At 36.8% G+C, this 18522-nt stretch overlaps 1 protein-coding gene across 3 annotated transcripts in view; it reads left to right on the forward strand.

The window, feature by feature from the left end:
- The first annotated feature begins 267 nt into the window (after positions 1-267).
- The window catches only part of LOC6593283 (protein outspread), a 124059-nt gene continuing 105804 nt past the window's right edge, over positions 268-18522 (forward strand). For 2 of the 3 annotated variants that reach the window (XM_026987639.1, XM_026987641.1), the window contains exon 1: positions 269-599. In XM_026987639.1, the coding sequence (XP_026843440.1) occupies positions 414-599 (186 nt within the window). In that variant the 5' untranslated portion in view covers positions 269-413. Of the gene's footprint in view, positions 600-18522 lie in introns of all 3 variants that reach the window. The other variant, XR_003408607.1, reaches the window with a different exon arrangement.

Below are 18522 nucleotides of genomic sequence, written 5' to 3' on the forward strand. Positions count from 1 at the left end.
AGAGAGAGAGAGGGAGATTGGAAGGCATTGGAAGACAGAGAGGAGCGAAGCGTTTGTTTGCCGGCTGCTGCAGCGACGAAATTCTTACATAACGGAATCCTTGGCAGAGAAAACCAACCGAAAGGAGAGAAAACAAGGAAACAAACAATAAATAAACAAAATAAACAAAATAAAACAAAAAACCAAACTATAAGCAAAATAACAACAAAATCATAATAAATTAATATCATAACAATATTAAAAATATATACAAATAATCAAAAATACAAGCAAAACCTTTGCAACAACAACAAAACACAATGTCCGCTCACGTCTAAACACTGTTATTTCTCTCTCTGCACCCCACTCCTTCGTACATCAGTCCATCCCCCTCTAACCACTTCAACTCGACCGTTATTTCTGCAATCTATAAAATGTCAACAATAACAACAACTGTGGCCCCGCCGCCCACAACAACAACCACAGGTGGCGGTGGAGGAGGAGGAGGCCGCACTGCCGATTGCCGCAAATTTTCACCGAATATCTTCAATAAAAGCAAATGCAGTCACTGCTTTCGTCAACGAGAGGAGCACTCGGCCGCCGCCTTGGAATGCAATAGGGTGAGTCGCTACAAGCCCCACCCCACCCCAACCCTAGAGCTATAAGAAAAGTGCAGTAAAGGGTGGGGAAAACTTGGACTTTTATTTTCACCTCTTTCGCGCCGCCTTCAGTTCAAGTTCTGTTTCATTCGACTCAAACGCTCCAAGTGAAGATCGTACAAGATCTTGTTTTTGTTCCAGTAGAAGGGATTTTCGATGGGGCTTAGATCTGGATCGTATCCAGCCAGTGGTGCAACGTCGTCGTTTAGTATATCCGTTGTTCCTTCTGGTTCGTCGCTCAGTTTTAGACATCTGAACCGCTTGGCTAGCTTGATATCCTCATCTTCGTCACCTTCTCGCCTTCGTTTGATATTTTCGTGAAATTTGGACATGTCTGGCAGAAGAAATATTATTCTCTTTTATGAAGAAACTTTTCAATGAAAGAATAATCTAAGGGTTCTAGATGACAGATTTGAAGGAGAAATGACAAAGAAATATTAGTTTTAGTAACCTTAGAATTTTCATAGCTTTCGTATAGAATTTATAAAGATTTACCGCTGAAAATATAACACATAAAATGCAGTTTTCCATGGCTCAAAAATTCGCCTAAAGACATGGATTTTTCCACAGCACAGCAAATAGCCAACTAAAAGGAGGTTCCACTGTATTTGCTTCTCTGGATAAATCTTTATTTAGTCTCAAATTCTCCACTGTCTTTTCTTTGTGTTTATTGTTGTTCTTTTTTTTGGTAGGAAATTTATGTTCTGTTCTTCTTTTGTTTCTCCAGTATTTATTTCGGAATACTCTATAATTTTTTAGGGGACATTTGAGAAGTTTTTGGTTGCGTGGGGCGGCAGGGAAATTTATAGAAGAATTTATGTTCTGGGATTAGTTTTAGAATTATGGTTTTTTTTTGAGGGGGAAAGAAAAGACTTTCTTTTGGCATCTGAAGAATGTTGTAAATTGTGTGTAAATTCGGTGGAATATGTTTTTTTTAGTTGAATTGAATTAAAGATGTTCTAAAAATAAAAAGATCGTCCAATTAATATCTCAATTAACACCTTTAAGTGCTGTTGGTAGATCTGACACACATTTTTTTCTATAAAAAAAAGAGTCGACAAATTTCAAAGAAAAAACATAAACTTTTGATTAAGATTAATGCCATTACCTTGATTCAAAGGCCTCTTGTGGCCTGAGGCTAAAATATCTACAAGTCTATCAAACTTTCGTTCAATCAAACTACAGAAAAAATATATACAAAAACCAAGAGAAGATCCAAGAAAAAACTGGAATAAAAATTGCGGTGCCACAAAGGAAAAACTCTCGCTTTCTCGTGTTTTGTTTTTTTCATTGGAATCTGGTCTTAGAATTTGAGGGAACAAAATGCCACCGAAAAAACTAATTAAAATAACAACAAAAAAAACCAATCAAAAAAAGAGAGATAGGGAGAACCCAAAGCAGAAAGAAAGTGAAAATCGTTTGGAAACCAAACCGAAATTTAACGACAATACAATGCCCCCCAAAAAGAGACCCCCTGAACCCCTGGCATCCCCAGACTGCCATAGATTCAGAATCGTATACGGGAGTCGGAGGTCTCTTTGGGTCTCTTGGGGACCTCCAATGATAATCGTAGGGGTTTTTGGTTGAATTTGTATTTAATAAACATCAAAATCGTCGCCATAAAAGAAGAAAATCCAATGGAAGGGCTGAGAGAATAAATGAGAAATGGTCCAGGTCTTTGGAAAGTTTGACAAAAATACTATGAAAGATGTATGCAAATGAGAACAGAGAACAATAGACAGAGAGAGAAGAGAAGAGAACTTGTAGACAGATAAAGAATGAAGATTAGAGACCATAAACGAGGCGGGGGTCTTATCTTCATCTGTTTCCTCGAGAGATAAGCCCCCGGGCTATAATCATGCGTTTTTGAAGGAGATCTTGATCGTAAATTAGAATTTTAAACTGTTCTCACTTTTAGAATCTCATATTAGACCTCGTTTTGGTAAACCATTTTAGGCCTAATTTATGGGGGATTTTAATGCCAGAAAAATCTCTTTTCGAAGTAGAAAAAAAAAACACTCGTTCTATGATGCGTTATATCTACAATTATTTGTCATTGTATATTCGTAGAATCTTTGCCCCATTTCTCCTTGATATTGCCTCATACATTATTTTTAGCTCTCTTTTTTGCTGCATTTTGCGGCGTCTCCTGCCGCCTGCCGCCTGCCTGTCAGATCATTAATTAATATTTTGTATAATTTTTTTTTTTTGGCTCTATTTTTAAACAATTTGTGACCCTAATTCGTATTTTCGTTCTCATTTCGTGATTGTTTGGGGGGGAACTTTGTGTGATTTTTATGAACTTAATTTTATGGTTTATTATACGAAAAATGTTTTATTATTGCCATTGACAGCCGCCTGCCCCAGTTGTTTTTTTTTTTTTTACAATTTTTTGAGTAGCGAAACGCATTGCAAAAATTAATTATTCGTTTGTCAAAAGCACATTCTTCTTTGTTTTTTTTATTGTTTGTGTTTAATTGATCACCAGTGAAAATTATATGAACCCTCGGGCTTTAAATTTGCTTTTTGTGGGCTAAGTGGCGCATAGAAATTGATTTTTGGCTTTTTTTTCGAAAGATTTCTGTTTTCTAAATGCTTGAAATGTGTTTCTGAGTGGAGTGTTTCGGCCACTCCAGAGGAGTGTTCCATGCATGAAATTTGGCACAGAAAAGAGATCTAATTGTATTTGCCAAATATTTTATTTGTTGAGGAAGTCCACAGAACATAAGAGCCCAAGACCGAGAACCGAGAACCCCCGAGGGGGCCCCGAGACGCAAACACTTGACAGCCGTGAAAAATATATTGAGAAAAAGAGTGGGAAAAAGTAGATCTCTCCATAAATTGGTTTACTAGAGAACTTCCTACTTTTTTTCTTTTCTAGAAACACGAACCTATCGAAGTCGTTGGGGGCCATGGACATTGGAAAATGTAAATAAAAATTTTTACTATTTTTGTAGAGTGTGAAAGTCATTTGAGTCAATAATCATTCGTATACCCCCTCCAGTGGGTAGAACAACTGTGTCAACAACAACAACTGTCTGTCTGTCTGTCTCTCGAGTGTGTGTGTGTGTCTCTGTGTGGCAAGTGGCAGCCAGCGGACGGAAGTAGAGCACACGGCAGAAGGAAGGTAGTGGGAGAAAACTAAGGTTAAACACCCTGACTAACAGAAACTATTATTAGTTTTAAGGGGGTTATTGTGGAAACATTTTTTGCTTTGGCATTGACTGTATTTTTCTTGGGAATAATCGATTTCTTTAGGGAAATATAATCGATAAAAGGTTTTCGATAAGAAATAAAGGAAATCTTTGGAGTTTTTCTGCAAGAAAATAAGCTTCAAAGGCATCTTAACCCATAAAATGGATTGGTTGTAGTTCTATTATAAATAATCGATTGATTCACAGACAAATATTGTCTCTTGCGTTCGATAAAAGGTTTTCGATTAGAAATAGAGGAAATCTTTGGAGTTTTTCTGCAAGAAAATAAGCTCCAAAGGCATCTTAAACCATCAAATGGATTTTTTGTATTTTTGTGGTAATTAATCGATTGATTCATTGAAATAATGTCTAATGCTATCGATAAAAGGTAATCGATTGGACACATAATAGAAATAAATATAAATTTGCAGTTTTTGTGGAAGAAAACCCATCCCCAAAGACAACTCCATCCCAAATTTAGACACTCTACCTCTCCCTCTCCCTCTCCCACTCTCCTTCTCTCCTCTGTATTTCTGTGTTTGTTCCACATTTCAGAGAGCAATGTGCCCCTTGTGTAAATGCAGCAGTTGCCCGTAGATGTATGCCCCTGCCCCCTCTGGCTGCTGTTGCATGTAGATCTCTCTAATATGTAAAAATAGAACTCTTCTGGGCTTCCGCTCTCGCCCCATGCGGCAATTAGAAGGCGTCGGCAGGCAGCAGGCAGCAGCATCCCCCCTTTTTGCGGTTACTCAACGCCAAAGACCTCACAGGCGTGTCCCCCCCAACACCCCACCCCCCAAATGATGTGTGCCTCCTCCTGAAGTTGTTCTAAATTTAGCAACACTTTTGCTTTTGTTTTTGTGCCTTTTGCAATGTCGCATTTGCTTTCCAGGGTTCCAGTTTCCAGGTTTCCAGGTTTGCTTTTCCTCGTGGCACATACATAATTGTGTGGCATTGTCTCTGCCCCAGAACGAAGGCTAATGAAGCCGGCAAAAGCGTCCCTAACACGGCTCTCGGATTACCTTGTCTTCGAAGGGAGTCGTCGGAGTCGCAGTCGGTTGATGCGCCGCCAAGGTGGTCGTTAGGTGGAGTTTCCTTTGTAGTTTTGCGGTTCGAAAAAAGGGAAAATGTGCGGGGAAAAACAAACAAAGAAACCTGTCGAGAGGTGCCAAACGGATGTCCAAATCGATTGTCTAATCAATGGAGTGGAATAACGTTGATTATACGAGAATTATTAAGGATTTTATTCCCCTAAGTGAAAGGATACACGCGGAAAAAGGGGGAAACAGATACATTCTGTGACTCCATAAATAAGATTATGATTTTGGGGGCAACTCTGGAGTGCTGTGTGGCATTGTTTCCGTTGACAGTTCAGGTCAAAAGGCTTGCAACATTTTCAGGTTAAGAAAATCTCATCTTGCAACTCGTATTTTTTTGGTTTTTTTTTCGGCGCTGAGGCGCGTGACTGGACGCCCCACCAAGTGCCTTTGCCCCACCACAAGCGGTGGCCCCAAAGGCAGTAATTGTGGTTCTCGTTGTTGTTGTTGCTCTTGTGGGCCGTCTATTTGTCTGGCAAAACAATTGGCAACAGCAACAGTGTGGGGCAGCATACAGTGGAACAAAATGGCAAAGGAAAATGGTAGAAATTTTTTTATTTATTTCCGTAAAAACCAAAAAATGTTCTTTATTTTTAACAAATATAAAGAAAATTTTGTATAGATCCTTTCGCTTATGGGATATATATATTGAAAACCAGTCCTTCGCATGAAAAATCGACTTTGGTTTTCCTTTTTTTCAATTCTAGAACCCCCCGCTATTGGTTCTTTGTGTGTCCTTTCGCTTGGGGGAACATTTTGAGCAGCCCACAAAAAGGAGTCTCTGGTGCCACGGTTTCCACCCGAATCGGGTGTCATTTCAGAGGACAGCTGTCCCTCTTTCTCTCTCTGTGGTTCTCTCTCTCCTTTTCTCTGTCTGTCCATCGCTGTGTTTGGATCCTAGTAGGTGCCTGCTCTGCTGCCTGCCTGCCTATCCCACCAAAAAGATCTCAATTGGTCCCCGGGGTGTTATTGAGCTATTGGCAGCAGCATGCCACAAGAGACGAGAGACGGAGGACGGGAGACGACTTGGTCTCCAGTGGAGTGCTCTGCGGAGTCTCTTCCGATGAGAGCTTCTCTAGACCAGACCTCAACCTCATTCTCATTCTCTCCAGTGGCCCCTCGCGTGGTCCCCTATTGCCCTTTGGTGGCCTCCTCGCTGTCCCTCTTTTTCCTTTGGCTTTGAGACTCCACTTTCTGCCTTGCCGCTCCCCCTCTCTTGGTTCCTTGGCTTTGGGCCAAGTTCTTCTTCGTGTTGTTTGTCAGAGAAGTATACACATAATAAATATTACTTTTGCACACCCATCCTGCCACACAGCACTCCCCTCTGGAGCTCTGGAGCTCTGTGGCACTGTGGCATGCCTCCGCCTCGTTGCGACGTGCTCAAGTGCCAAAGCCCCGGCGTTGATTGATTGTTTGGCTTAGAAATTGTCCAGAGTCTGAGAGTATCTTTGAAATTTGCATTTTTGTAGGTTAATTAGTCGCCTCGTCTCGTTCGAGTGTCAAGTGCATTGAACCCTTGAGAGCCTGTGACACCTACCGTGTATCTACAGCTCGGGGTTCATCTCGGGGTTCTGTATCTAAATCTGTTAAGCATCGCAGGTAACACCTTTGGGGGCACACACCACACAATTCTGTTGCAAGTGTGAAAAGTATAAAGAGAACTACAAAGAACTAAATACCCGATAAACAACTGAGAACAAAAGACCTATCTGATAGATACACACGCTTAGCCTGCACAAAAGCAAACACCACTCCAGTCTGCTGTATTGCCGCATTCTAAGGCAAAAGGCAACGGCGGAACCGTCAAAAGCCAAAAGATAAGAAAAGTCAACTCGTTTTCCTCTTCTCCTCCTTCCCAAAACGAGGCATAGATCTTCCTCCGTATGGACGAAACCTTTTGAATCTTTCATTTTCTTGGGATTTCTTTGGTTGGAGACTTGAAGGACCTATGCTTTCGTTTTTAGATCCATTCAGGATCTGTTAAAGATACAAATTATTTGGTAAAGCTGTGAAAAAAATCGCTGGTTAAAAATATTATTGGGCGAAGCGATAAATAGATTAAATGTGGAAACATCCCCAACTCCATGAAAATAAAGATTTGAGCAATCATCGACAATACAAAGACTTGGAAAACATGAGCCATAATGTAATTCCTATAAAAAAAGTATTAAATCCATTAATATATACTTCAAATTCAAGATTAAATATCGAAAATAAATTTAAATTTTAATAAAGAAATTGTCACTAAAAAATAATTTAGTGAAGAATACTATATAAGATTATATTGAAATTAAAGAAAAATAATGTAAATATCAGAAAGAAATGATGAAAAAAAGTGAAAGAATGCAGGAAGAATCGAAGAATCAAATCGATAATTATCGATCATTTGATTGTTAAAGGTCTAAGCTGCTTAGTCCATAAAAAGACTGTACTTTAATCAATAATTAACGATATTTTGATATTATTTGACAGTTTTCTATAAACGTGGAAAGCCTGAGCAGCAAAATCCATAAAAAGACTCGTAATTTAATCGACAGTTTTCGATATTTCTTTATTATTTGACAGTTTCCATCACTTAATAATGTCTAAATAATTTTTAATTATTAAAAACTATAACTATAACTAAACTAAATTATTATTAACTATATTTATGATTCTTAGAAGATTAAATATTGATTTTATTTTTTTTAGAAGAATATATAAAAGGAAATATAATTTTCGAAGATTAATTATTGTAAATTAAATAATAGAATTAATAAATAATTAAAATTTGGATTAAAAAATTTTACCGAAATTATTTTACCAGAATACCATATACAATTATATGGAAATTAAAGAAAAATAAAGGAAATATAAGAATAGGGATAAAAGAAACAGTGAAAGAAAGCAGTTAGAATCGAAGTATTCAAGAATCTTCTTTCCCAAAGAGCATCCCACCGGCGGCTCCCTTGGATATTCCTTTCCCCGCCCGGTCCCTGTCCCTCCACTGCTCTGCTTCGGCTTATCGTTCTCTAACTTTTGTTTACATTTCGATCGACTGCTCGGCCTGCTATTCTTTTTTTTTTGCTGTTGTTGCTTTTGCGTCTGTGGCTGCAATTAGCAGACGGCAGAAGGCCGAAGGAAGGCATCGTCTGCATATTCCTTCGCCACTTCGCCGATCGCTGCTGCACTTTGTTGTTGCTCTTTTGATTCTCTTTCTTTTTTTTCTCATTCTATTTTTTTTTTTGCATGCTGCCGTGTCACAATTATCAGCACGAACTTCTCCGTCACTCAAAAAAAAAACAACAAAACCCAAAGACAATGCCCCGCCAGAAAGTTGTGTCTTTGCTTCTTTGGGTGTTCTCTTCCCCTGTGTTCTCCTTATCGCATTACAAAGACAACAAATCATCAATCATTCCAGCAGCAACAGCAACAAAAGTTAAGGCCAAAACCAAATCAACTTCTTAACGCCAACAGCTTCATTCTGCAGCTGCTACCCGCCTCAGCTATTAGATTTCTACCATACAAAAACAAAACAAATAAAAACTAGTGGAAGTCGTCGGCAAAACGTCTCTGAAACTGCGATCTAGAAGAGGGCTCTCCCCCCTCCCCCTCCCCCTCCCGCAACCAGAGACCCATCTGCTCGAGACCATCCTTCTTGATCGCCCGCTCTCTCAAGAGTTTAGTTTATAAACTCCCGGCGACATCTTCCGCTGCTGTGGCGGCATTTCATTTTTTTTCTACTACTCTGTTTTTTTTTGTCTACCTTTTCTATCTTTTCGCTATGCCTTAATTAAGTCGGTTCTTCCAAGGGACAGCAAGACAGACGGCAAGACAGTGGGATTAGATTAGGGCAGAAAGTTTATTGAATTTGAATTGGGGCTAAAAAAGTTTCCACTTATTGTGGAAGAAACCAATCGGTTAAGGCAAGAAACTATAAAATGTATCGATATTTAGAGCTTGATAATTGATCGATAACTTAGGGAAATGGGGAATTTTACTTGCTATGGGCTATTGATTATTAATCGACTAAAGAAACTAATAAAAAATATTATATTTAATATATTTTTCACTTCATTTTGATTTGTAGATATCATTCATGAAATTAATATACATTTAAAGTTCGATAATTAATCGATAGCTCAAAGAAATACATAATGCAACTTAATTTGGGCTACCGATTTTTAATCGATAAGAAAAGCTAATGAAAAAGTTTCTTTGCTCAAATTTCCACCTCATTTTTCATTCATATATGAAATATTTTCCATATAATCATAATTATTTTATCGATTATCAAGAAGTAATAAAAAAGAACGAGACAAGAAAATTTCTAAATAAAAATTATTTATTATAAAAAATCTATTGAAAGAAAAACATGAAAAATATTTAATTATTTGTTCTTAATATTTTATTTTCTAAATATTTTATTTTATTTTCTTAATATTTTATGACTAAATAAAAATGATCGATGATAAAAATGGATTAAAAAAAACATGAAAAATTTAATTATTTGTTCTTAATATTTTATTTTATTTTCTTAATATTTTATAGCTATATAAAAACTATCGATTATAAAAATCGATTGAAAGAAAAACTTGAAAAATATTTCATTAATTGTTCTTAGACTTGCGATCATTTTAAAGAGTTCCAATTCTTTTATGGCTTCAAATTTGTAAGAAAATTACACAAAAATCTCTCTGAAAGACTTCTGCTTTCAGCATAATTATAAGTACTCATGTGGAGTGGAGTGGAGTTAATCGTCCCTCTAATCTCTGGATCGACGTGCTTTCAACCACTGTCTTAAATACAGAACCATCTATGCATCTGTTCTTGCCCTCGTTTGCCCGGTGGCTTCCTTCGTCTTCGTCTCCGTCTTCTGTTGCTGCCGCTGCTGCAGTTCTTCTGCTGTTCAAATTGAAAGCTAATTCTGTTCAGTAGCCAAAGGTAGTTCCTCCAACCATCCATCTATCCATCCTCCAATTCGAACCATCCTCACATTCAGCATTCAACGTCGAGAGGCAAACATCCACTTGTTTTGCTGTGGAACTGCAGCGATTTTGCCACTTCATACATCAACCATCATCATGGAGGAGCAGCAGCAGGCAGTAGCATGCAACCATTGCCTCAAGGGGCAGGCAGAAGAAGATAAACGAGCGGTGAGCGGAGGGGGGACAGGGCAGGGCAGGGCAGGGGGCATCGTCCATGACTCTCTTATCCCCATTGTTCTTCCCCCCATGTGACATTTTGCTGCATAATTGAATTCTTATTCTCTTCTGCTCGTCGCTCAATCAAGAGATACAATGCACTGCCTGCTTGCAGCCTGCCTGCAGCCAGCCTGCTGCCTGCCGCTTGCCTCTTCAACTGCTTGCTGCCCCACTCCACTCCCTTCTTGAAGTTCCAGTTCAAATGCCGCGCGCAGTGGAACAATCTTTAGAGTTATGGCATCTTTACACCTGCCACCACCTCCAGGGGCAACACGGAGAGCTACAGAGATAGAGACACAGAGAGAGAGAGTGAGGCAAAAAACACCATTAGATTTGCCACAGATACGACGGCCAGAGGCACACAGAAGGGAACGACGACGCGTCGTTGTGGCACATTCTCCAGCGGAAAATAATGACGTGTTGACGGAAGGGCATCTTGATTTCAAATTAGTTTATAATTATTTCTCTCTCTCTCTCTCAAGGAAATTGTTGCTTAATTGGAAAATAATTTTCAAGAGCCTCCAAACAAAGGAGTTCTTGGCCATAATTCCTCATATTTTCTCGTTTGCCAAATATTTATTGGTGCGCATATTTTAGCACCCCCCAAAAAAAACAAGTTTAAACCCCCTTTGGGGTCTTGGGGGTCTTCGGGGTCTTTGCAATTAACCATAAAATGCTAATTTCCTGTATAATAAACAAAAAGAAACATATTTTTCAAACAAATATCATATATTCATGGCGGGAATTCTGGTTTTTTTTGAACGAGAGAAGCGTGTGGAATGTTGCGCCTGTTGTTTGATGAATAAATATTTGACGAGAAATCATATAAATCAGCAAAATCACCTGTCAAAAAGCGAGATCTGTGCGAAACGTAACCATGAAATGTATCTTGTGATGTTTTAGATAGATTAATGGTTAGATACACACCTCAACTCCGGAAGAGGTACAAAGGGGAACGGAAAAATGGTGTATTCATTAGGAAATTTTGAGGGTATTCTTTGGATGAAATTTTGTAATATGCTGTTTTACAGGGTATCTGGTTAAAATCGATTTTCTTTGAACAATTTTTCATTTATTTTATAGAATACATATTTGTCTCTAATTTTTAAAGAATATTTTTCTCTATTTTTTTTTTTTTTTTTAGGAATATTTCATATTTGTTAGGAACAATATTCTTAGAGGAATATATTTGTTAATAAATTTATTTTTTATTAATTATTTAATCGAAAATAAATATTTATTTTTTTATTAAATATATATTTTTGTTTTTTGGTAATATTTTTGTTCTGTTTATACTTAATTTTGTTTTATAGGAATATTTTTTTGTTTGTTTTTAGGAATATTTTAAATTATTTTCTTCCTAAATTTGCTATTTCCTCTTAGGGTAATAATTTCTCCCTTTTTGATTTATAATTCATTTTTTATTGGAATATTTTTTTTTTTGGTTAGAGTTAAAGTATTTTTTTTCTTTAGGTACTAATTTTGTTTATTAAATATTTATATTTCTTAGGTGAAAATTGTTATTTATTTTTGTATTTGTTTTCTTACTTTTAGGGAAATATTTTTCTTTATTTTGAGTAATTTTTTAAAAATTTGTTGGAGCCAAATGTGATTTTTCTGAATTTTCTCCTTCTTTTTTAAATGTTATTTTGTTTATTTAAATATTTATAATTCATAGGTGAAAATTCTAGTTTTTCTCGTTCTTGAAATAAAAATAAAAATCGTAGATTCCCATTGATTTATGGCACCTCTCTACTGTAATTCCATTAAACTCAGGGGATTATTATCCACAATCATTGGCTATTGGTTGCCTCTCCAACTTGAATGATTATGATCATCTTTTGTTGATTCTTTCATAGATTTTTCATGGATTTTCCGAAGGCAAACAAAGCTTAGATTTTCCTTGCCAATTTGTTTGGCCTTTTTGCCGGATCTTCACTCTTTTTCATTGTTCGTTGGTTTTTTTTTTTTCTATCGATTTGGGGCCGTCTTAAGCGATATGTAAATTGTATCTTGTATCTCTGTTTGGTTGCCTCGACACCTCTCTGTCTCCATCTTTGAGTCTGTTTCTCTCTCTCTCTCTCTCTCTATCTCTCTCTATCTCTGTCTGTGTTTTGGTGTGCGGTCAAGGTGATCGAGGCGGCCCCAAGTCGCGCGAGTCGCCTCCAAAAAACGAGTCAAGTCTTCGATTCAATAGGAATCTCCAGGCAGGCAGGCAGTCAGCAGGTGATGGAACCGGGGTGCGGCCTATAATTCTCTGGGGAGAGGGAGGAGAAGAGAAGCTTTCCAGGTAGAAGTTTCAATTTTATGTTTCGCGTGTCTCTCCGTTGTTGTTGTTGTTTGTTTTCTTGTTTTGTCTGGCAGATAAATCATCTAAAATACATTCCATTTATTTGGCAGTTTAGAATTTTGGTGTTGTTTCTTTTTTTTTTCGTTTTCTTGGAACCGAAAAACAATGGAACTTTTTTGAGGGAGAGATCTCTTTTGGCACCAACGACATTCCGGATCAGATCAATCTTTTAAGAGAGAGAAAACCCCCTCCCAAAGTGTTTTCAGCGAGACAAGAAATCGCCAATTACAAAGCCGAATATAGACAAAATGAATGGAAACAAGCGTCTCTCTCGCTGGATATGGAGCTATGGCTATGACTTGCAGTGTCTTGCAGAAGAAAACAATTTATTTATAGGCAATAATTTAGGCTAAAACTCCGCCGCCACAACACATGCTAAATTACGTAGGTGGACATGATAATTTTCGAGGCTTTTGGCTTTTGGCTGTGTGCAGACACCCCTAAAGACCCCCCTCATTCCCTCCCCTCCTACCTCCTTCCCTCCCTATAGATCTTTGAAACAAAGTTTCGCAAGCCGCACCCTAAAAAAAAAAATACACCGCCGCCAATGCCCTGCAGGGGAATTTCATTTAAATAAAATAAATTTGTATCCAAGAAAAAAAAGAGGAAGAAAAAAAAAGCGAAATCTAAAGCGAATTTCAGTCTGCAATTACTGTAAATTTGTGGCAGGCTACAATGCAAATAAATGAGGGTGGAGGGGCGGTGCGGGGAGTTGGCAGGGCGTTCAAAATTGGAGCTGCCAACTGGGTGCAAACGAAATTTCGTTGCAATTTTCGGCGTCTACGCCGTTGAGCGGAAGATGGAAATTAATTTGAGCTGAAAAGAACGGCGTGGAAGGAAGAGTGGAGTGTGGAGGGGGACTCGGGGTATATCATGGATCAAAATATGGTACAATTACGTCACATTTTATGGGTATTACGTAGCAGAATATGAAAGAATGTCATCATATATGGAATACAATGGCAATGATATCATTTTATAAATTAATTTTTATATAAATATGACTATGTAAATATGGTTAGGTCTATTGAGGTAGGGGGTGCTGTTTTAATGGAAGAATATTTCAGAATATTCTCTGTGAGTGGCGGGAAAATTCGCTAGAAAGTAGCTATTAAAATTTCCTTATACTCAGAGTGAATGGAGGGAGATATTAGATGTGGGATAAGATCTTCGCTCTCGTTTCTTGGTATTAGATTCATTCATTTGTGATTCATTTATAGATGTTGTGTTATCAGTTATCCGCGTTGAAATCGTTGCAATCTATCGTTTTGTCATCGACAATTTGCTTAAACTTTGTCATAGATTAGATCAAGATTAACTAGGAGTTCTTTATTTTACAGAGCGTTACAAATAGATAAAAAAAGATAATAAATGTAAATAAATAAGAAAAAGAGATAACTAAAATATATAAAATAACAATGAAATATATAAAATATAATTTAAATATATATGATGCAAATAAAATATTTAAAGCATAAACAAAATATATCAAATTTAAAATAAAATAAAAATGAAATATATGAGATATAAATAAATTAGATACAGTTTTAAAAATATATAAAATTAAAATAAAATATATAAAAAAAAATAATAATAAAAAAAATATATAAAATATATATATAAAATATATATAAATTAGATAAACTTAAAAACAAAATATATAAAAAAAAAATAAAATATACAAATTTTAAATAAAACATATACAAAATATAAATAAAATATAAAGAAAATATAAAGAAAATATAAAGAAAATATAAAGAAAATATAAATAAAATTTAAATAAAATATAAATAAAATACAAATAAAATATACAAGATATAAATACAATTTTAAAGAGATAAATATATAAATATTGACTAATATTTGCAAGAGCATTAGATACTCATATATACCTTCAAAGAATGATAATTCTGGTAATTCAATAGAAGGGAATCTAATGAAGAAAATGAATATCGTTTCTCCCTTTTTTGCTTTTTTACTCTTTCCTGTGTAGGCCACAAGGGGCAGCCATATCTTTGTCCCCTTCCAATCAATACATATCTTTTATAATTGCATAAATTAAAGTCCCCCTTTGGAGGCATGTTTAAAATACTTTTTTTTTTCATTTGAAAAAGTTTGAATTTTTGTGCATTTTCCAACATATTTTTGTGCATTTTGAATGCAACACATTTTTCGCCATTCGATTCCGCATGCTGTGACGGGTGGGAGTACTGCATGTGGACCCAACCACCCCCTGCCCGGGACTCCTCCGCGATAAAAAAATGTGCAATGTTTGTGTTTTGTTTTCGATTTGTTTTCCCGCTCCGCCTTGCCTGCCCCCTGGCTGCCGCCGCGTACGTGTGGGTCGATGTCGATTGCCGATTGCTGCCGCGCTTTGGCGACAATCGGAGCGAGAGCAGGCCGCTCTCTATAGTGGGTGCCTGTGATGGTGTGTGGCGTACGGAGTGTCGCGATATGCGTGTAATTTATCAACTATTCTTGAGAAAATATTTAGGTGTTTGCCATATTTGTGCGCAGCCACAGTCACAGCCACAGCCACGGCACAGCACCACACACGTCTCTTGCATAATTTGTACGACTTTTGTACTTTTAATTAAAGATATTTTAGATATACATGTCGTATATTTTCTCGCTTTACCATATTTGGGGAGGCATGCCACATGGGGCACACACACACACACACACACAAACGTAAACGTTGACTTGCAAATTGGCGGGGCCCTAATTTGTCTTTCATTTATCATCGGCAACAGGCACAGCCAAGGCATTTTTCTTGGCCATAATTAGTCGACTCGACTGTTGAAACTTCAAATAACAATCTTTTTCGAAAGCAAATATTTAACCCACCAAAAAAAAAGCAAAAACAAAAAAACACAGCCAAGAAAACGGTAATGTTTTCTTTTTCTTTTTTTGCACAAAAATTATGAATCATTTTTCGAAGATAAGAATCTTCTAAGAGATTAGTCGAAAGAATGGTAGATGGAGATGGAGAGATGAGGAGATGGAGAGATGAGGAGATGAAGAGATGAAGAGATGAAGAGATGATGATGATGATGGTAATGATAATGGGCTACTGATGATGTCTTTTGGGGCTATATGGTGATTAGCCATACCCCCTGCCTACCCTACCCTACCCCCTCCCTGCTTTTTGGTGCGGTTTTAGAACGTTTAACAACACGTACGCCATATGCGTTTTTCACATCTCTTTACTAATTTGTTTTGCTTCTTTTCTCTATTTTTTTCTTCTTTCTTCTTCTCGTTCTCGTTTCAGGTATGTACGAAAAACCATAAAAAAAAAGAAGTTCTACCTCTTTCAATGCGGAACGATCATCATAGTATAAGGAGGGGCCTTTGCGCGCGGACTTTGAAGGCTGTTTTTAAAGGTATTTCGCTATTTGCTAAGGCATTTGGAATGGGGATATGGGCTTGGAAATTCACTTTATATGTGTGGCTAATCGGTGGAAAACAGAGAGTTTTCCATCACCGAAGAAATGTCTAATGTGGAACACTGGAAACAAAGCTGCCAACTTGTTAGAGAAAACTTCAGATCAAGACCAAAATTAGAATAATTTCTGAAAGAATAGCGGTTACAGAAGGAATACGTATGTAGTTCTTATCACTTAAAATTAATATATCCCTTAAAAGAGCTGCCAACTCATTTAGAAGGCATTGCCAATTATTCGTTTAGCTTAAAAAAACTTTCAAATATTAAAAATATTATAGAAGAGACACAGAATGGAAAAAAATGTATACCTTGAAATATCAATGATAGGGCTGCCAACTCGTTTTAGTCTTAAAACCACCGAAAATACTATAGTTATTTCGAAAAGGATATAAATTTGTATGAATAATGCTATACCCATTCAATTTGTAGTCAAACTTTTATTAATAGCGCTGCCAACTCGCTTTATACCCTTAAAAATAGCGCTACCAGCTGCTGGGAGTCTCCACTGGCTTCTGATTTATATTGAATACCTTTTCTTATTGCCTGAAAAAGTGCTTAAAAAAATCTATAAATTTATTTGAACTTTCAACCAACTTTACAACACTCTTTTGCGTAATTTAAACCACACTCAGGGGGCTGCCAACTCGTTTTCGAAACGCACGAAAATGCTCCTCAAATTACAGGCCAGGCCTGTCCATTCAAATGCCATTCAACTGTTTTTTATTTGCCCCTCAATATATTTAAATTCCAGCCACCAATTTCCATTTAATGTTTATGCATTTATATTTTACAAGTATTTTTTATGGCACATCGCCATTAACTTGATATAAAAACCCGAAATTTGAGGGCAGGCCATTTGGGCCATAAATAAAGCAAATAAATTTTAAATGAATAACATTTTAATGGGCAACAAATGCTCATAAATAATATGGACTAACAGGCAGAAATTAATTAGCAATTTAAGGAGAAAATTAACAATAAGAATTTTGCTTTCATTTGCCGCAAAATTTGTGATCCATTTTTGCTTTTTTTTGGAATTTATTTTGATCAATTTTTGGTCTTAATTTTATGAACTTTCTGGGGAATAATTTCTGCGTTTTTTCGGCTTTTATTTGATACACTTTTGCCATTTATTTCTTTAATTTTTGGCTTAAAATTTCCTTTGAAATATAAGGCAATTTTTCGTTAATTAAAACAAACAAAATTTAATTCAATTAACGCTTTGGCAACGCCCACCACAGACGCCCCAAAAGCCAAAACCGAACCTCCAGATCGGTCGGAAATCATGCCAAATATGATTTTCAAATTGGTTTCTTCATTTTTTTTTTTTTGGAACTGTTTTCGTAACGTTTTTCAGCGACCCGCAAATTTGCACGTTCATTGGATTTCGGGTCGTGTTTACATTTTCGCCGCGTTATCAGTTATTAACCCACTTCCGCCACAAGAAATGAAAGAAAGAGAAGCGAAAAGAAAAGAAATTTTTGTAAAGAAAAAAAAACAACAACAACAACAGCAGAAAATAATTTACAGAACCTAGAAAAAAAATCTAATAAATCATCAGAGCGAATTGGGCTAATGTCGGACCGCATCGTCCCTCGTCCGTCATTCACTTGATAATTCATTTGATGCTTGAACTGAATAATCCACGAGTGTGTGAAATGAAAGCCGAGAGAGTCAAGAGAGACATATGTATATTCTAGTCAAACGGAGTAAGTAATTTTAATTAAATTAAAGAAAGAAATTATAATAATTTGCAATTAGCGGGGAAATTCCTCGTTCATGGGGCTTGGCCTTTGACTTGAATGAATGCGAATACTCACGCTCATTCGATTCGATTCGATTCGAATCGATTTCCAATGCATTTCATTCAATTTTCATTCGAGTTGACAAATGTGGCAGCAGCCAGTCGTGTGGTTGTAGTGGTTGTAGGAGTGTATCTGTGTGCCCCACTTTATTGCCATTCAATTCGGTTTAGATTATGGTCTCTGTAGAGCTTGTAGGAAGAGATCGAGCGATGCTGGAAATTACATTTTCTAATACCCTTTTCCATAGGCCTTTATAAACCTTATAAGACGTTCCAAATACCCCTAAAAAAGGAAGGGTATTCACTACACTCAAACCTAGTGAATATTGAATAAATCTTTGGTTGGTTTTGTGTTATGTGCATTCGTAATTTGAACTTTTCAATTCTCATTTCATTGTTTTTGTATTTGTGCGTTCATTGGAGGAGTTTTTGCTTTTTGTATTTGCGATTTGAACCGTTGACAAGGTCTAGGTGCAGCCACACGGACGGCTGTCATTCAAGATTCGAGAGAAGTTGTTGGACAATTGATTTGAATATGGAATATTTTGTCGATCTCTTGCACGCGCCGCCAATCGTTGGACATTGGACATGTGTGTTGTGGAGTGGAGAGTGGAGTGTGGAATGGAGTGTGAATGAGTACCCAATGTAGTACACGGTTCATGGCGTAATCTCTTTGGTTCAAAAGCGCCAGAAAAAAGCAAGGTAATCGAACAGTTTTGTGTATCTTTGTATCTCCATATCTCTCTGTGTGTGTGTGTTTGTATCTGCTTCCGCACTTTATGTTGAAGAAAAAAAGAAAGTACCGCGAAAC

Source organism: Drosophila persimilis, unplaced genomic scaffold, assembly GCF_003286085.1.
Source record: "Drosophila persimilis strain 14011-0111.01,24,50 unplaced genomic scaffold, DperRS2 tig00000124-arrow-pilon, whole genome shotgun sequence".
NCBI lineage: Eukaryota > Metazoa > Arthropoda > Insecta > Diptera > Drosophilidae > Drosophila > Drosophila persimilis.